Raw genomic sequence first — 20992 nt, 5'->3', positions numbered from 1 at the left:
GTAAAACCTTTTTGGGGGGACCAAGTTGTAATCTACTGCAATGTCTTTCCAACTACATTTGATATTCTTTACCTTCCAAAATAAGTGTGTAGATATAGCGCCCCTTAGTGTTCACTTATGGAACAATATTGTCATCGTTTACTATCTGATAATCTGTTAAATGGTCATTTCAATTGTTGATACGTACTTATTCATTATTTAAGTATATAACCAAAACAAGTGGTAATTATTTAAGTATATAACCAAAACAAGTGGCAGGGCTGCCATTTTGCTGAAATATGAATTCCAGATTGTCGCTTTAAGAGCCACAGCTGTTCTTGTAGGCAGGTTTTGACCAGACTGCAATAGGAACTCCCATCTGTGTCTGAGCATCCTTAAGAGGTCGAGAGAAACATCCCAACAATGTGGAGACTTTAGCATAACATTTTATTTGCAAAAACAAACCAAAACGGATTAAAATTAAAATACAATACATTCTTAAAACTTTTTTCTCTACAAAACAATTTCACAGAAATTACCTTGGAATGTATATTCCTGTTTTTAACTTATATATGTATATATTTTCATGTTTCATTTTTAAATAGTCCTGTGTCTATGCTAAATGATGTACAGTAGACCTTTCTTTAGAGGGGGAGAAGAGGAAGGGGCAAATAAGAGGGATTTTAACTATCATAGTCAATAACCAATCATTAGCAAGCTAACGCCCATATATGACCTTCTTGAAGCCTTCCAGTCCATTCCATCACAATAAGTACTGGGTAAGTAAACACATTGGCCTCCAGTCATTCTGATGGGAGCAGGTGGCTTCCTGTTACACAGCAGAAGCTGCCAGTGTCTCTCCATCACACCTCACATACCCTTTAGGCCAAAGACCCCCACCCCCCCCACCCAACCACAGACCACCCTGGTCCTCACAGTTTCTATAGCTTTTATACCCCCCCCTCTTTTTCTCTCTCTCTCACAATCCCTCGTTCTTTCTCCCCCTCTCTCTCTCATTCTCTCTGTATCCTGGAACTTGTTTGTTCAGTGTATCAAGCTTTTTGAGTAGGATGTAACATTTATAGAACGTTCCAGATAGAAAAGTAATGTACAGAACTGACACGATTCCATCATTCTACCTGACAGGACATCCTTTTTGCTCTACAAAATGTATTTCTATCTGACACTTCTGACACTTCTGAAAAAGCCCCTGGTATTCTCTTGATTCCCCTGCTTCTCCCCTCTTCACTACCTAAACTATAGACTCCCACCAAACCCAGGATAAAAGGCACACATTGTAAAATGGCCTTGCACTACCAAATCTCACTCAAATAAAATCTGTTTGACTTTATGTAGATCCACATCTTCAGGGAAGAGCTCCAGTGCTCTGAGTAACTCCTTCTGTCTCTGTGTGCGTTTCTCTGTTTAGTATTCTTATGTAGCTAAAGAAATTTGAAGCTTCATCCCGAAACCCAGTCATACTTTGATTAACCAAGTTTCAGCATATGTTTAAAACATCACAGGCCTTAAAGCATGAATGTAAAAAAAATATAAAAAATAAAAGGTTTCAAACTCTGTTCACTGTTCCCTTCCCAGTGCACTTCTTGGTTCGTTCCAGTTATATCTGAGAGTTTTTCAGAGAACTCTGGGGAATGGAGCGTACCATCAGCAGGATCAACGAGCGATCAGGGGATAAACCATGTGCCGATTCAGTGTCTGAGAGAAATAATAGTACACCCAAACCCAATATTAGTGCCTTTATTCAACCCACTCATCACTGTGACCTGAGATAGGTAGGCATCTGTTTTCTGAAATACCTCTGTAGGGGATAGTAGTAGATCAACCTGGAATATTTTAATAAAATGTATCAAGTAATAAGTCAAGTAATTCATTAGTGTTGGCTAGCCTGACCATGAACACAGCACAATATCATCTGTAAATAGTAAGGGGAGAGTGGGGTAAGTTGAGCCTTTCTTTACATTCTGCATCACTCCGTGAAGGAAAATATAGCATTCTTTCTAACAAAGATATCTACATACATTTCAGGATGTTGTGTAATCCTGGAAATAAGCAGAATTCATGCAAACATTACAGTTATGAAAACATAGCTTGTCCAAAAAAAGTGGTCTCTTGGCACAACTTACCCCAGGTATCGGGCAAGTTGAGCCACAGGACAGGGTAAGTTAGGCCACCTACACATTTTTGCAATGATTTAAATATTACTAATCCATTTTTAAAAGTATGTCTATCTTTATTTCCCAAACACAATTCAACACAATCACTTTTCTGCCTTTAAATAATTTTAAGCATCTTTTAACACCTAACAGACACGTTGTACTTAAAAAAAAAACAAATTTAACATAGGCCAGGCCCTGTTGTTACCTCATATCCCAGTGATAATGCCTTGAATTATGGCTGGGAAGAAAACACTTCAATTTGCCAATGGCTGAACTTACCCCAAAGTAAACATTTTGACTATATTAGCCCACACAGCTACAATGATGCACTTTCAAGCTAGGTTTAGGACCTCATATTGAAGCGTATATAGACCCCAAATGATTTAACAATCTTAAAATGATCTACATTGGTTTAAATACAAGCATCATGAAAACTCTAACACAATGAATTCATTCATGGTGAAAACAATTTTTTTTTGGCCTAATTGCTTACCACAATTTTCGATGTGGTTTCTTCCTTCTTAGACTCCATGAAGTGATGACCTCTTCCTAAATGTTAGGTCAAATTATTAATTTGGTGTATGGTTTCCTAGAAACAAGGGTGGCTCAACTTACCCCTTTGACTCAACTTACTCCACTCTCCCCTAAAATTCTTCCAACAAAACAGCAGCGAGGCAACGCACAATGTTAGCAAAGATACAAGGAATCCATGTCAATAACAGAAAAGAGAGCAACAGAGAGAGATAGCGAAAGCGAGAGAGAGAGAGAGAGAGTTTGTAGAGAAAGAGAGCAATAGATAAGAAAATAAAAACAAAAAAAGAGAGAGAAAGACAGACCAAAAGAAAGCAGGATAGACTGTGAAACGAAGTACGTTTTGCAAAGCACTTTGATAAATCTGATGCCTCACTGTGGATCCCCCACTCCATACGGTCCAGTGTCTGTGTCCTCCTCCCATAGAACTGTACACATAACAGAGCTTATATTTAATATGCAACAATTTAGGGTTAACTTTCCCAAAATTCCCAGGTTGGAAGATGTTAAAAGATATCCGTAATCAGGAGTAAATAAGCAGGATATTTGGGAAAGCTGCACATACCGCATCATAGGCCTCTATAGTACATATGAAGCACCCCGGTTAGGTTTATATGAAGAAGCACATCAGGTAGACCCACTACACACTGTTACTTTCAACACCCAGACATGTTGTTGCAGTACTAATATCTGAAATTTGACACCCGAGTGACGGAACACGTTTCCGGAACGACTACTGTTCGCACGTACCTGAACACAAACAAATAAACATACTGTCATCAACACAAAGTCCTTCTAACGTTCCTCAGACATCTCCTCACATGGATGTTTTTGTAGAAAATCTTAGGTTGTCTTTACAAATGTCTCGCTAGAAAATAAAATATGCTTCCTCTGAACAAAACACAAATAAACAACATTTTTTAGTCTGTCAGGTAACATTGCACCAAAAAAGAAAAAGACATCGCCTCTACATTGAGTTCTGTTAGTGAGGCGAAAGGTCAAGTCTATCCGGGTAGACGTCAACACCAACATAAAAAACAGATTCCCTCGGTTTTCCCCCTCAATGTCCTCCATTGACGGAAAAAACATCCTCAGGGAAAAGATGTTCCTCAGAGAAGCAGGGATGGGCATCCCTGAAAAGTGCCTATCTAAAAAAGGCAAAGTCAGGCAGTAAGTAAGCTTATTCAGGGTCTCTCCTCACACACAGTGGAGCTGCAGGTATAGGCCATGTGTTTTGGGTCCTCCAGGCCCATGGGGGGGGGGCGTTAGCTAACCCCCTCCCTTGGGGGTTTTCTTGTTCTGAGCATTCCACATGCCCCTTTTGGAGTGGTAGTAGTGGAAGAAGTTCCTCAGTCTCAGCCTCTCCACCTCGAGACCGTTCTGTAGTACCCTTGAAGGAGGGAAGAGAGGAACAATCAGGTTAGGAGCCAGCGGTTGCTATAAAAATCACTCCTTTTCTTGTCGCCTCCAATGAGTGTAAAATACTTAACAGGTGAAAACAATGTGGTGGAAGCTCAACATTAGGCTGGTTTCCATCTGGTCAGCTCTTTCAAATCAGTGCAATGAAGAAGAAGAGAATACATCATTTTAAGACAATTGAGAAAGAGCCCAGAAAGGGGGGGAAAGAGGGTTCGAAAGCAGAGGGTGTTGTGTTTGCAATGGTGAGGGTTGCCAGTTTACCTGTCCAGTAGTTCCCAGTCCTCTCCTCCCCAGCGGTCTTTAAACTCCTCTGTGTTCATCCCTCCGATCTTATCAAAGTCCGACTTATAAATCCCAAACAGCCCAAAGCCATTCACCTCCCAGTAGCCTGCAGAGGGAAAGTAAATTCGAAACATGGTGTGTGTGTATATGTGTGGGCCTGCTGCGTGCGAGATATGTGTGCATGTGTGTGCATGCCGTGTGCGTGATGTGTGTGTGTGTCTATCATGTGTGTATTACCATCAGGCTCTAGCGGGGAGCTGCCACAGCCCAGTCTCATGACGATAGGGGCAAAGGCCAGACGTCCCTCTACACAGTGCTTCCTGATGCTCTCCAGGATGTTGAGGGGGAAGTGGATGTGAAGGTCACACAGGAACGCTATACTGTGGTTGTCCTGTAAAACACACATACACATAAATACGGTGTAATCAAAACTAAAAAGTACACACAATCATGGTTACAGACTCCCAACATACTCAGTCCCACAAACTCAAACGCCACCCAAAAACAGTCAATCTAAATGCTCTACTCTACTGTGTGTGTGTGTGTGTGTGTGTGTGTGTGTGTGTGTGTGTGTGTGTGTGCGTCTATGTGTGTGTGTGTGCGTGTGCGAAGCATGCACTCGTGTGTCTGTATGTGTGTGAAAGGCTTTGATATAAAACACCCACAGTCATTCAACTGTGAGTGACACCCCAGTCTTCCTCATGTGACAGGCTTGACACTCAAATGACAGATAACTGTTTACCCAAATCATTGAGAGAGAGAGAGAGAGAGAGAGAGAGAGAGAGAGAGAGAGCAAGAGCGAAAGAGAAAGTCTACGTGAAAGTCATGACACTCCAATGATACATAACTGTCTGCCCAAATCCCTGTCGCACAGAGAAAGAGAGCGAGAGAGAAACAAAAAAAAACAAGAAAGAGAGAGTTGGGAGAAAGAGAGAGAACGGAGAGAGAGAGATAGAGGGGAGGGTAGTAAGCGGGAGAGGGAAAGAGAAATAGAGAAAGTCTATGTGACAGCTTTGACACTCCAATGACAGATAAATGTCTGCGCAAATCCCTGTCGCACAAACAGAAAGAGAACCCCATTGAATACATGTCTGTCTGCCTGTCTATCAATCTGTCAGGCTATGGGGTCACAGAGAACTGGACAGTTTGTGTGCGTGACTCTCGTGGGAGCATCGGAGACCTCTTGACCTCTGCCAGTCTTCAGAGTCCGAAGCTAACCATAATCATTTAAAGGGAGCTCCGAATACGGCCCCTCACGATATCAGAGCATATACCGTGACTATCTCACTGTATTAAAAAAGAGAGTTAGGATATAAATTGTGATGCAGCTTTTTATATTACTCATCCTGTCAATGTGAAATTGTATGGTTAGTATGGTCATGGCATGTGTCATTGTAAGAGTAAAACGTTCAGCCTGCTCTCTACTGAGTGTGCATGTGTGTCACCTCAATCAGGGAATTTGCAAATGTATTGGCTGTATATGAATTTTCTTTCCCTTCCTGAAGGACCGCTATCGCTCACCTCGATAGTGTCCACTCCGATCTGTAGTCCCGCTGAGCGCTCAAAGTTCCCTTCTCTTCTCAAGTACTCATACCTGACAAAACACACAAACAATCACATCAGTCAACTCCAGAGTTTGGTCCAATTACATATCCAATATGTGTGTGTGTCATTTAGAATTGCTCCATAGGACTGTTCATAAATTCCTGAATCAATTCAATTCCTGTAGTAATTCAAATGCACTCATATGGAGCTACGGATGAATTCTGAGACAAACACACACACACGCACCTAGGCACAGTGCTCTCTCGGAGGGCCTGCTCCACGTCCATGTCGGTGCTCTCGAAGTCGACAATGATGATGCTGAAGTTGTCGTCCTTAGTCTGACGGTGCAGCTCCTCCATGTCTGTGATGAACTGCTGCACCCAGCGAGCCTGGTTCTTCACTAGAGACACACAGAGAGAGTGGTAAGTGCTTTAACTTTCCATGCCAATAAAGATTATTGAATTGAGGAAGGGAAAAATTGTGTTTATAACACAACATTTACCTAAATCAGTCAATTCCCAAGATCCCAGATCTACAAGAGTGTCTGCTGTATTTTCCAAACCTCTCCCCTGCCATTCCATGTAGTTTATCTATTCCAGAGCTAGCACACTTTCCAGGGCTACAACGAAAATGGTGAAACGTGTGGGAGTCCTTGAGGAATGGTTTGAGAAACACTACTGTTGGAGAAGGGACTAGTGACCCAACGAGAGGTCAACCCTCCAGTACTGGGGCCTCATTTATAACCGTAATAAATTGCACACAACATTTCTGCGTGCTCGTTTTTCTGAAAAGTCTACGCACGTACAGAAATACTGAGATTCATAAACTTGTCGCATGCCATGTTAACCGTTATAAAACTCAGACCTGTCAAAACGGTGCACGCGTTAACAAGAATTAAAACTCCGCCTGGAAAATGCCTCCATTCACATTTTATGGTGACAATAACTGTTGGCATTACGCCACGGCATGCAAAAGACAAATTGTTGTACAATATTTAGTTTATCAATAGACTGGGTTTAAATATCCTGCCTTGGCATAGGCGCAGAGATTAAAAAGGCAATGAGTATGCACTCTTATCACACAGCAATACTGTAGCCTGCCCATGCTGTCAAATATTTTACATACAGTGCATTGGGAAAGTATTCAGACCCCTTGACTTTTCCCACATTTTGTTACGTTACAGCCTTATTCTAAAATGTATTAAATACATATTTTTTCTTCTTCAATTTACACACAATAACCCATAATGACAAAGAAAAAATATATTTTTAGAAAACAGAAATACATTATTTACATAAGAATTCAGACCCTTTGCTATGAGACTCAAAATTGAGCTCAGGTGCATCCTGTTTCCTTTGATCATTCTTGAGATGTTGCAACAACTTTATTGGAGTCCACCTGTGGTAAATTCAATTGTTTGGACATAATTTGGAAAGGCCCACACCTGTCTATATAAAGTCCCACAGTTGACAGTTGACAGTGCATTTCTAAAAAACCTGCTTTTGATTTTTCATTATCGGGTATTGTGTGTAGATTGATGAGGAACATTTAAAAAAACAAACATTTTAGAATAAGGCTGTAATGTAACAAAATGTGGAAAAAGTAATGGGTGTCTGAATACTTTCCGAATGCACTGTAAGTTACTGTTACTGTTAAATTCTGAAACGTTGTAGGGCAGGCTACTCAGCTTTGGATGTGCAGTAGATTCTGCCTATTAAGGGCAGGCTACTCAAACAAATGCAGTAGTTACAGTTATTTATTGTGTGTTTTTGTTCTACTTTACTTTTAAATGTATTTTTTTTATAGTACTACTGATATTCATTACTGCATTGTTGGGAAAAATCAAGCACGAAAAGCATTTCACTGTAGGCTACTTGTGCACATGACAATAAAAACATGAACCTTGATACATAGACCTACTTAAATGTAAAAGTTTGCACTGCCTATGATGTTGCAAAACTTTAAATACATCTATTTACTAGGCTACTTGGTCCAATTAAATGAGAGATGCACATGGTAATTTGTTGTATTGGCCCCTTTGGGAATATGAACCAGTCAGAAAAGGTGGAGAATATATTCTGCAATGGGTATGAAAAAAAAAATAGGAAAAAGATTCCTTTGTCTAATTATAAGCTTCTTATGTCTAATTATTTTAGACTATCCCTAATGGCAAATGGTTGCATTCTTGTTAATATGTTTTCCTGTTTTTAGTTTTTTATGAGTAAGCTTTTCATCATATCATACCATTTGCACAAAATACTTACTTTCCAGCTTGCAATATAATATTTCAACCATTAGAAAATGTGCTTACACATGGTCTAAAGTTTGCGGGGAGGTGAGCACATTCTTACGTCAAGTGAAAAATAAATAAATGCCAACTTTTGCGTGAAAACTGGTGCACACGCGAGGCGCCTGGTACCTACCTGGCACCACAAAATGCACCATCACATCCTTCCGCCACTGCAGCATGACCGGCTGGCACAGCAGGGGGTTGGCGTAGGCCGTGCCCCACGGGGTGGCCCCGGGCTGGGCAGGGGTGTGTGTGGAGGTTGGGGGTGCGGGGGTGCTGAGGATGAGACCAGGTGGGGACCCAGCAGGGGCCGAGGCGGGGATGAACTCCGTGTTCTCCAGGCTGTCTCCTCCCAACCGGCCACGGTGGAGGAGAAGGTAGATGTATTCCGAGAGGCGCACCACGTTCCGACCGCGCTCCATCAGCTCCAGTTCCACCAGGTAGCGGTTTCCCCGGGCTGAGTCCCGCCTCTTCTCCACATTGATGATCCGCAAAAGGGTGTAAATACTGGGGGAGAAAGGGGAGGGTGTGTTTAGTAAAACAAACATGCAACTTCACTGCATTGCTTCCATCCCCAAAAACACATGCACACACACACACACACACACACAGAGTTCAAATACTTTAACTGGGCTTGATTGAGGTTTTCTGGGGCAATTGACCCAACAAAAAAGTTACAACACTGTAAACCTCGCCCATCTAGTACTCCAGGCAGGATAAGGCAAACACTAAAAGTTTTCATATAGTATCTGAACTCAGGTCTGGCACAATCACACACTAACCCTCCGTTGCGCTCGTTGAGCTTCTCCATGTACTGTGCCAGCACATCCACCACCTCGCTCTCGGCCAGCTGCAGGTTCCCAGACACGTTGCAGCGCAGGTCATTCCAGTCGGAACGCAGCAGCTCAAAGTCCATGGGGTTGACTGAAAACGTTCTCTGCCAGTTGATGCTCTCCTATTTATTCATAATTATGTTTATTTGACAGTTTCAACACTTAAAACATACATGTTTTATGCATTGTACCAGATATAGGTAGACAGTCCCTGGGCAAATGAACAATAAAATCATTCAACATTAGAGCCTGAGCGATAGGCTTTGCCATTTTTTGTGTCTGACTCCAATTTTTTGAAAGTTATTTTGTTGTTATTTTAGACAAGGGATGAAATATAGACGTGTTCTGCACAAATTGAATTTCAAATGAAAAACAGCTCTACAAAGATACTTTGAATGCTGATTTCTTACATTTGAAAAATAAACATTATTACAATGAACTGATTAGATTAGCATGACGTGTTGTTTATTGTAGGGAAGAGTGGGGTAAATTGAGCCTTGTTTCGAGGAAACCATACACAAAATGAATCATGTGACCAAATATTTAGGAAGAGGTCATCATTCCATGGAGTCTGAAGGAAGAGACCATGTGGAAAAGTGGTAAGCAAGTTAGGTCCCCAAAAATTATTTTCACAAAGTCAAATTAATATATTGTGTTATAGGTTTCATGATGCTTGTATCTAAACCAAAGTAGATCGTTTTAAGTTTTGTACATCAGTTGGGGTGTCTATAAGCTACAATGTGGTCCTAAACCTAGCATGAAAATGCATCATTATAGCTGTGTGGGCTAATATAGTCATAATGTTTGCCTTGGCGTAGGTTGAGCACATGACCATGGGGTAAACTGAGCCCATGGTCACCACACCCCATACAAATTAGGATTAAATCCTGTCCGTTTTATGCATGCTATGCATAGTATTTTGGCAATGCGTCATGGATATGAACTCAAGATAGTGTATTTTTATTGTTCCAGAGCAGTCATCATCATGCCCCGTGCATACAAACGTAAAATAAGCAGGAGTCTAGCCCCCCGTGAGGTTCTTGAGAGAGCAGACAAGGAAGTGAGAGAAGGGTAGAAGTCCATTTGAACCGTAGCAAAGGGATGAAAAAAATAGACTGAATGACACTGAAGAGGTACATTTAACGTAAAATTAAACAAACATGTACCTGCGTGAAAGAGAGGCTATGATAGATGGGCAGAGGCACACAAGGTCTTCTCTGATGACATGGAGTCTGAGCTTGATAAACATATCAAGAATCTAAAAGGAGCAGTTTCATGGCCTACAAATTGGCACATAGAAACAACAACCCTGTCCAAGACAAGTGGTCAAGAAATGGAAGGGTAAGTGATATTGAACATAGAGCTCTATATCGGAATGTAGGCATACATTTAAGATATGCAATATACCACACCCTTATTCCTTAAACTAAACACAGCACCATCACCTACTGTCACAGGATACACACCAACTTACCCCAAGGCAGCTCAATTTACCCTGTCCCTATGCTCAACTTACCCTACTTACCCACTTACCCAGGGTAAATTGTACCAAGAGACCACTTTTTTTGGAGAAACAGATTATTTTCGGGGATGCACAACATCCTGAAATATATGTTGATATATTTGTTAGAAATAATTCTACATTTCCCTTGAGGGGTGGATTAGCCATCTGGCAATTCTGGCAAATGCCAGATGACTGGACAATTTTTTAGTTGGGTGGGCTGGACAGTTTTTTTAGTTGGGTGGGCTGGACAGTTTTTTTAGTTGGGTGGGCTGGTCAAAATCGACACACGAACACACAATTTTCTTTATACAAATACAAATGGTGACATGGCCAGCAGCCCATGGGCCTGTTAAGATTTTTATGCAATTTCTCTGTTATACTAATCTATAATGGCTGATTAGTGGGCAACGGCCGCCCCCCTACCAAGATGGCTTAAGCTTGCTTATAGGCTGAGCTGAGGTCACACAAACTCACATTCAAAGTCAAACGTGGCATCAGCAAAAGAGACCTGCTCCAACTTTGTCATCAGTTAAACAGCCAAGATCATGGATCTTTACAAAATGGAAAGGGTGCCTATAAATGTAGAATAAGCACATTCTACATCGTTACCTCAATCAAAGCACTCTATTTTTTGGCCTCTAAAACCATGTTTTGACCAAATAGTAAAGTGTATTATCCTCATGATTCCGTTCATGAAAGTATGTGCACCTGTGCCTGTTTCGCTGGGGCCTGCTACTGTAATGAGCAAGTCACTGTCCTCTTCCCCCATCCGCTCGAAAAATGTGTTCTGAACGTATAACATTTTAAGATGCAGTTGCTGAAAAAAACGGCTTTGGAAGCTTCATCCCTTGTCCCTGTCGAAGAGACGAGGGCCTTGTCTTTCTGTATGTATAATTTGTATTTCTCAACTCTCAATATTCAGCTCAATAACAACTATTTTACAACCAATATATTTGATATGGCCTTGTGATGTTGGAGTGGCACGCGCGCGAAATGCGCACCAGCCATTGCGAGAGCATAGCCATATAGGTCTACTCCTGAATGCTGATTGGCGACCCTCTTAAGGATTCGCCCCTTTTTAAAGATTTTCGCATAAAATGACAGACCCAAATCTAACTGCCTGTAGCTCAGGACCTGAAGCAAGGATATACATATTCCTTATACCACTTGAAAATAAACACTTTGAAGTTTGTGGAAATGTTAAATTAATGTAGGAGAATATAACACATTAGATCTGGTAAAAGATAATTCATCTTTGAAATGTAAGAGAAAGGAAATAATATTATTCACCCCAGGCGCAATTTAGATTTTTAACACTAGATGGCAGCAGTGTATGTGCAATGTTATAGACTGATCCAATGAACCATTGCATTTATGTTCAAAACTTTGTATCAAGACTGCCCAGATGTGCCTACATTTAACATTACATTTAAGTCATTTAGCAGACGCTCTTATCCAGAGCGACTTACAAATTGGTGCATTCACCTTATGACCTCCAGTGGAACAGTAGTGCATCTAAATCTTTTCAGGGGGAGGGGGGGTGAGAGGGATTACTTTATCCTATCCTAGGTATTCCTTAAAGAGGTGGGGTTTCAGGTGTCTCCGGAAGGTGGTGATTGACTCCGCTGTCCTGGCGTCGTGAGGGAGTTTGTTCCACCATTGGGGGGCCAGAGCAGCGAACAGTTTTGACTGGGCTGAGCGGGAACTGTACTTCCTCAGTGGTAGGGAGGCGAGCAGGCCAGAGGTGGATGAACGCAGTGCCCTTGTTTGGGTGTAGGGCCTGATCAGAGCCTGGAGGTACTGAGGTGCCGTTCCCCTCACAGCTCCGTAGGCAAGCACCATGGTCTTGTAGCGGATGCGAGCTTCAACTGGAAGCCAGTGGAGGGAGCGGAGGAGCGGGGTGACGTGAGAGAACTTGGGAAGGTTGAACACCAGACGGGCTGCGGCGTTCTGGATGAGTTGTAGGGGTTTAATGGCACAGGCAGGGAGCCCAGCCAACAGCGAGTTGCAGTAATCCAGACGGGAGATGACAAGTGCCTGGATTAGACCTGCGCCGCTTCCTGTGTGAGGCAGGGTCAAGACTCTGCGGATGTTGTAGAGCATGAACCTACAGGAACGGGCCACCGCCTTGATGTTAGTTGAGAACGACAGGGTGTTGTCCAGGATCACGCCAAGGTTCTTAGCGCTCTGGGAGGAGGACACAATGGAGTTGTCAACCGTGATGGCGAGATCATGGAACGGGCAGTCCTTCCCCGGGAGGAAGAGCAGCTCCGTCTTGCCGAGGTTCAGCTTGAGGTGGTGATCCGTCATCCACACGGATATGTCTGCCAGACATGCAGAGATGCGATTCGCCACCTGGTCATCAGAAGGGGGAAAGGAGAAGATTAATTGTGTGTCGTCTGCATAGCAATGATAGGAGAGACCATGTGAGGTTATGACAGAGCCAAGTGACTTGGTGTATAGCGAGAATAGGAGAGGGCCTGGAACAGAGCCCTGGGGACACCAGTGGTGAGAGCACGTGGTGTGGAGACGGATTCTCGCCACGCCACCTGGTAGGAGCGACCTGTCAGGTAGGACGCAATCCAAGCGTGGGCCGCGCCGGAGATGCCCAACTCGGAGAGGGTGGAGAGGAGGATCTGATGGTTCACAGTATCGAAGGCAGCCGATAGGTCTAGAAGGATGAGAGCAGAGGAGAGAGAGTTAGCTTTAGCAGTGCGGAGGGCCTCCGTGATACAGAGAAGAGCAGTCTCAGTTGAATGACTAGTCTTGAAACCTGACTGATTTGGATCAAGAAGGTCATTCTGAGAGAGATAGCGGGAGAGCTGGCCAAGGACGGCACGTTCAAGAGTTTTGGAGAGAAAAGAAAGAAGGGATACTGGTCTGTAGTTGTTGACATCGGAGGGATCGAGTGTAGGTTTTTTCAGAAGGGGTGCAACTCTCGCTCTTTGAAGACGGAAGGGACGTAGCCAGCGGTCAGGGATGAGTTGATGAGCGAGGTGAGGTAAGGGAGAAGGTCTCCGGAAATGGTCTGGAGAAGAGAGGAGGGGATAGGGTCAAGCGGGCAGGTTGTTGGGCGGCCGGCCGTCACAAGACGCAAGATTTCATCTGGAGAGAGAGGGGAGAAAGAGGTCAGAGCACAGGGTAGGGCAGTGTGAGCAGAACCAGCGGTGTCGTTTGACTTAGCAAACGAGGATCGGATGTCGTCGACCTTCTTTTCAAAATGGTTGACGAAGTCATCTGCAGAGAGGGAGGAGGGGGAGGGGGAGGAGGATTCAGGAGGGAGGAGAAGGTTGCAAAGAGCTTCCTAGGGTTAGAGGCAGATGCTTGGAATTTAGAGTGGTAGAAAGTGGCTTTAGCAGCAGAGAGAAAGAGGAAAATGTAGAGAGGAGGGAGTGAAAGGATGTCAGGTCCGCAGGGAGGCGATTTTTCCTCCATTTCCGCTCGGCTGCCCGGAGCCCTGTTCTGTGAGCTCGCAATGAGTCGTCGAGCCACGGAGCGGGAGGGGAGGACCGAGCCGGCCTGGAGGATAGGGGACATAGAGAGTCAAAGGATGCAGAAAGGGAGGAGAGGAGGGTTGAGGAGGCAGAATCAGGAGATAGGTTGGAGAAGGTTTGAGCAGAGGGAAGAGATGATAGGATGGAAGAGGAGAGAGTAGCGGGGGAGAGAGAGCGAAGGTTGGGACGGCGCGATACCATCCGAGTAGGGGCAGTGTGGGAAGTGTTGGATGAGAGCGAGAGGGAAAAGGATACAAGGTAGTGGTCGGAGACTTGGAGGGGAGTTGCAACGAGGTTAGTGGAAGAACAGCATCTAGTAAAGATGAGGTCGAGCGTATTTCCTGCCTTGTGAGTAGGGGGGAAGGTGAGAGGGTGAGGTCAAAAGAGGAGAGGAGTGGAAAGAAGGAGGCAGAGAGGAATGAGTCAAAGGTAGGCGTGGGGAGGTTAAAGTCGCCCAGAACTGTGAGAGGTGAGCCGTCCTCAGGAAAGGAGCTTATCAAGGCATCAAGCTCATTGATGAACTCTCCGACGGAACCTGGAGGGCGATAAATGATAAGGATGTTAAGCTTGAAAGGGCTGGTAACTGTGACAGCATGGAATTCAAAGGAGGCGATAGACAGATGGGTAAGGGGAGAAGGAGAGAATGACCACTTGGGAGAGATGAGGATCCCGGTGCCACCACCCCGCTGACCAGAAGATCTCGGGGTGTGCGAGAACACGTGGGCAGACGAAGAGAGAGCAGTAGGAGTAGCAGTGTTGTCTGTGGTGATCCATGTTTCCGTCAGTGCCAAGAAGTCGAGGGACTGGAGGGAGACATAGGCGGAGATGAACTCTGCCTTGTTGGCCGCAGATCGGCAGTTCCAGAGGCTACCGGAGACCTGGAACTCCACGTGGGTCGTGCGCGCTGGGACCACCAGATTAGGGTGGCCGCGGCCACGCGGTGTGGAGCGTTTGTATGGTCTGTGCAGAGAGGAGAGAACAGGGATAGACAGACACATAGTTGACAGGCTACACAAGAGGCTACGCTAATGCAAAGGAGATTGGAATGACAAGTGGACTACACGTCACGAGTGTTCAGAAAGTTAAATTACGTAGCAAGAATCTTATTGACTAAAATGATTAAAATGATACAGTACTGCTGAAGTAGGCTAGCTGGCAGAGGCTGCGTTGTTGACTATGTAGGCTAGCTGGCATTGGCTGCGTTGTTGACACTACACTAATCAAGTCGTTCCGTTGAGTGTAATAGTTTCTACTGTGCTGCTATTCGGGGCTAGCTGGCTAGCTAGCAGTGTTGATTACGTTACGTTGCGTTAAAAGACCCACAATAGCTGGCTAGCTAACCTAAAATCGCTCTAGACTACACAATTATCTTTGATACAAAGACAGCTATGTAGCTAGCTACGATCAAACAAATCAAGCCGTTGTACTGTAATGAAATGAAATGAAAAATGTGATACTACCTGTGGAGCGAAGCGAAATGCGACCGGATTGTTGAGTGCAGAAGTTCTGTTCGGTAGACGTTGGCTAGCTGTTGGCTAGCTAGCAGAGTCTCCTATGTTAAGGACGACATAAAACTACACACTCTAAACTACACAATTATCTTGGGTACGAAGACAGCAAAGACAACTATGTAGCTAGCTAACACTACACTAATCAAGTCGTTCAGTTGAGTGTAATAGTTGTGCTGCTAATCGGTAGACGGTGGACTAGCTAACGGTGGACGTTAGCTAGCTGGCTAGCTGCAGGGCAGTGTAGACTGCGTTAGGACGACGAAATACGATAATTACGCAATTATCTATGATACAAAGACGGCTATGTAGCTAGCTAAGAAGAAATTGCTAAGATTAGACAAATCAAACCGTTGTACTATAATGAAATGTAATGAAATGTAATACTACCTGCGGACCGAGTGCAGATGCGACCGCTCGCTCCAACCCGGAAGTCAATCCTAATTGGTTTATTAATACATTTTCAAGTTCATAACTGTGCACTTTCCTCAAACAATAGCATGATATTATTTCACTGTAATAGATACTGAAAATTGGACAGTGCAGATAGAATAACAAGAATTTAAGCTTTCTGCCAATATCAGATATGTCTTTGTCCTGGGAAATGTTCTTGATACTTACAACCTCATGCTAATCACATTAGCCTACGCAAGCTCAACCATCACACCGATCCTGTTGAGGCGCATTCCAGCAGGAGTCTATTCCACAAGTTACCACCAGCTAAATCTATGACGTTGAAATGACTATTTACTCTGTTCCAGAGTAGCAAGCAAGGGATAAGAACATCGCCAGCCAGTATGTCAATGGAACATTTAGAACAAACGACTGGCAACCAAACCAATAGAACAAACCACTCCATCTTGTGGAAGGATGAAATAGTATGAATAAATCCATAAAAATAATGTTTTTAATTAAAATATTTAAATCATTATTTTAATATGTTGGTAACCCGTTGCATAACAGTGATAATGCCCTCGAAGCCGGTGTTTGGAGGGATACATTGGCATGGATTGTCAGCGCGGGCCTAACACCTGTGCCAATATATCCTCCAAAAACTCTAAACACTACCTATGATATTAGTTTGTACACATGAAGATGTATGTAATTCATCTCTATTGAACCAAAAAAATCAGGAAAGGAGTCCGATTTTGACAGTAAAATATAGCAATTACAGTCTTAATTGTCAACCCAAAATGAATGACAATCACTGGATCTTGAAAAATACCTCCCTGCTTGGACGTGTAAGAAAAAAATAATAATAATAATATATATATATATATATATATATATATATATATATATATATATATATATATATAAATATATTGAATACCTCCGAAGTCTATTTATTACATGAAGTACTTTATTTGGCCAGGGGCTGGTGCTACCAAATGTAAAAGTTAGTGGGTCCAGTGACACCAGCGGAAAATGTCTGGAGCCCTGTAATTAACACTTAGGGTGTGACAGGCACTAATTTGTATTATAAACTGGATGGTTCAAGCCCTGAATGCTGATTGGCTGACAGCTGTGGTACAGTGGGGCAAAAAAGTATTTAGTCAGCCACCAATTGTTCTCCCACTTAAAAAGATAAGAGAGGCCTGTAATTTTCATCATAGGTACACTTCAACTATGACAGACAAAATTAGAAAATATTTTATTTATTTATTTATTTTTGTGCAAATTATGGTGGAAAATAAGTATTTAGTCACCTACAAACAATCAACATTTCTGGCTCTCACAGACCTGTAACTTCTTCTTTAAGAGACTCCTCTGTCCTCCACTCGTTACCTGTATTAATGGCACCTGTTTGAACTTGTTATCAGTATAAAAGACACCTGTCCACAACCTCAAATAGTCACACTCCAAACTCCACTATGGCCAAGACCAAAGAGCTGTCAAAGGACACCAGAAACAAAATTGTAGACCTGCACCAGGCTGGGAAGACTGAATCTGCAATAGGTAAGCAGCTTGGTTTGAAGAAATCAACTGTGGGAGCAATTATTAGGAAATGGAAGATATACAAAACCACTGATAATCTCCCTCGATCTGGGGCTCCACGCAAGATCTCACCCCATGGGGTCAAAATGATCACAAGAACGGTGAGCAAAAATCCCAGAACCACACGGAGGGACCTAGTGAATGACCTGCAAAGAGCTGGGACCAAAGTAACAAAGCCTACCATCAGTAACACACTACGCCGCCAGGGACTCAAATCCTGCAGTGCCAGACGTGTCCCCCTGCTTAAGCCAGTACATGTCCAGGCCCGTCTGAAGTTTGCTAGAGAGCATTTGGATGATCCAGAAGAAGATTGGGAGAATGTCATATGGTCAGATGAATCCACAATAGAACTTTTTGGTAAAAACTCAACTCGTCGTGTTTGAAGGACAAAGAATGCTGAGTTGCATCCAAAGAACACCATACCTACTGTGAAGCATGGGGGTGGAAACATCATGCTTTGGGGCTGTTTTTCTGCAAAGGGTCCAGGACGACTGATCCATGTAAAGGAAAGAATGAATGGGGCCATGTATCGTGAGATTTTGAGTGAAATCTTCCTTCCATCAGCAAGGGCATTGAAGATGAAACGTGGCTGGGTCTTTCAGCATGACAATGATCCCAAACACACCGCCCGGGCAACGAAAGAGTGGCTTCGTAAGAAGCATTTCAAGGTTCTGGAGTGGCCTAGCCAGTCTCCAGATCTCAACCCCATAGAAAATCTTTGGAGGGTGTTGAAAATCCGTGTTGCCCAGCAACAGCCCCAAAACATCACTGCTCTAGAGGAGATCTGCATGGAGGAATGGGCCAAAATACCAGCAACAGTGTGTGAAAACCTTGTGAAGACTTACAGAAAACGTTTGATCTCTGTCATTGCCAACAGTATTGAGATTAACTTTTGTTATTGACCAAATACTTATTTTCCACCATAATTTGCAAATAAATTCATTAAAAATCCTAAATGTGATTTTCTAGATTTTTTTTCTAATTTTGTCTGTCATAGTTGAAGTGTACCTATGGTGAAAATTACAGGCCTCTCTCATTTTTTTAGGTGGGAGAACTTGCACAATTGGTGGCTGACTAAATACTTTTTTTGCCCCACTGTATATCAGACCATATACTGAACCACGGGTATAGCGAAATGTATTTTTACTGCTCTAATTACATTGGTAACCAGTTTATAATAGCAATAAGGCACCTCAGGGGTTTTTGGTATATGGCCAATATACCATGGCTGTATCCAGGCCCTCCACATTGCGCCGTGCATAAGAACAGTCCTTAGCCGTGTTATATTGTCCATATACCACACCTCCTCGGGCCTTATTGCTTAAATATAGCCTAAGTCATTATCTTTTATAATGTACAGTATAAGGCTTAAGCAGGCAGGCAGACAGACAGACAACTAGAAGAAGCACAGTGACAGCAGAGAAGATGCGGAGACAGATAGACAGCACAAAAGGGAGGCAAACAAAATGTCTAGAGCAGAGCCACAGTTACAGTGGTGGGTTGTATTTCCAGTGGTGTTTTTACATATTGTATTTGTTTTAAGGAAGTGGCTGCGGATCCAACTTTTCAGGTTCTTTAGTATAACGTTACTGTAAGACAAAAACACCAGTGCATTTTTCTCGTGGCCAAAACTCAACAGCTCGTGCCACTAGGCAAAATACACAGGTAGGCTATTTTACAGTTAACAACATCTGCTCTAAAATTCTCTCTGCACATCAGTCAAAAAACAACACTGTAGGCTACTTCGAAACAACACTATATAACTCAAGATCTAAATGCATATCCCCATGAAACTGATTGAGATGAAATGGTTGATGGGCAAAACTTGAGGAATTATCATTCACGATTGAATGCGGTGGTGTGGATATATTTGGTTCCATTATGTAGAATACTGTGATTATTATGTGAGACATTGATTCAACATGATCCAACTTTATTAAACAAGCACCATTCGGCTGAGCAGCCTGTTCTCTGTGCGTAAAAGTCCCCCAAAAAGTCTGATTTGCAGCCACAACCTTGTTTTAAACATGAGTTGGTTAAAAAAAGAAGAGGAGGACCATGTCTCGCCAGTCACTTGTACCGAAACGGTTAAGAAACGCTATACTGTACAGCCCTAACGCCTGTGTCTATGTAGGGTGTGTGTGTAGGGTCAGGGTGTAGGATTTATGTTTGGGGATGGGGAGTGGGGGAGGCGGTGACTTGGCGGGGCATGCAGTGATGTGTGCTGGTGGGGATAAAATGCCAGGGCTGAATTCTTGTCCCGGTCAACATACCCTACTCTCCTCTATGTAAATACTATGGGTGGTTTAAAGGCCGATTAGATATGTTGGTAAAGGTCAACATCAACCGATATATCGGTCTGGCTCAATTCAATACAATCAGAAGCAGTTAAATCACAACAAACCTCAGCCCAGCCTGGACGCGCCTCTTCAGCCTCGTAACTGTAGTCGGACACCCCACCCTCCTCTGGTTCTGGGTCTGGGTCAGCGTTCGAGCGGATTGGATCAGGGTCGGGTTCTGAGGGTTCTTGGTCTGGGCCGGGTTGCTTTTGCTGTGACTCAGTGATCTCAGAGGTTTTGAGGTATGAGGTGACCCTGGTTTCTAGCCTGCTTTCAACCCTGCTCTCGATAGTTTGGGGATTCTCCAAAGAGTTGGGGGGAGTGGGTGAATGAGGTGGCGGGGGCTGGAGGTGCTGGGGCAATGGGGTGCCTCTTTTACTGGGTAAGGTGGCGTCTGCGGCAGCCTCTCTTTCTGAGGGGATGTGGGGCTCCCTTCCCCCTCCTCTAACTCTCCTCCTCTCTCTGTCTCGGAGCCTCACTACCGCCACCCTGCTGGCTGCCTGGTGAACTGCGCCTTGTCTGCTAACACTAGCATTAGTGCCACGTGGGGGAGCTTTGCCGTCTCTTAGTGGGGGTTTGGGCCAGAGTTGGGGGGCAGTGACAAGCCCCCTGCTCCCCGCTCCCCCTCTCCCCCTGGATCGAGTGCTCTGGAGGTTGACCAGTCTGGTGGTCTTTCCACTCTGGTACAGAAACACCCCAGGAAAGACCTCTCTCGGATGACGCGACCCCGGACCCCTGCCCCTCTCCCTCTCCGCCCTCCTCTCCTCCTTCTCTCGCTCCCTTTCTTTGACCGGCCGCGGCCTGGTGATGTAGATCTTGTTTTCATCCTTCTTTTCCCTATTGTTGTTGTTGCCGGCGGCGGCGGCAGCGTTTTTGTCATTACCATGGTTACGGGCAGCGTTATCATGGAGATGGGCGTTGGCGGCGTTGTTGCCGGGGGCGGAGTTACTAAGGATCTTCTTGGCACGGCTGGCAAGGGCCGAGAGAGAGGTCTTCTGGGGGAAGAGCAGGGACGACTTACTCAGTTTGGGAGGGGTCTCCTCTCCTGCACCCCCTCCTCCTCCTCCCTTCCTGCCGGGCCCCCGGGTCCTAG

At 44.0% G+C, this 20992-nt stretch overlaps 1 protein-coding gene across 1 annotated transcript in view; it reads right to left on the bottom strand.

Annotated features, from left to right (window-relative positions):
- Nucleotides 1-915: 915 nt before the first annotated feature.
- b4galnt4a (beta-1,4-N-acetyl-galactosaminyl transferase 4a) overlaps nucleotides 916-20992 on the bottom strand; it is a 471729-nt gene continuing 451652 nt past the window's right edge. Inside the window, 8 exon segments of the mRNA XM_029668828.2 lie at nucleotides 916-4077; nucleotides 4368-4494; nucleotides 4626-4779; nucleotides 5910-5982; nucleotides 6180-6333; nucleotides 8357-8730; nucleotides 9006-9178; nucleotides 19965-20990. Of these exon segments, the coding sequence (XP_029524688.2) occupies nucleotides 3957-4077; nucleotides 4368-4494; nucleotides 4626-4779; nucleotides 5910-5982; nucleotides 6180-6333; nucleotides 8357-8730; nucleotides 9006-9178; nucleotides 19965-20990 (2202 nt within the window). The 3' untranslated portion in view covers nucleotides 916-3956.

This window comes from Oncorhynchus nerka, linkage group LG9a, assembly GCF_034236695.1.
Source record: "Oncorhynchus nerka isolate Pitt River linkage group LG9a, Oner_Uvic_2.0, whole genome shotgun sequence".
NCBI lineage: Eukaryota > Metazoa > Chordata > Actinopteri > Salmoniformes > Salmonidae > Oncorhynchus > Oncorhynchus nerka.
The sequence above is the reverse complement of the archived record's forward strand: the minus strand, read 5'-3'. Positions and strand labels throughout refer to the sequence as shown.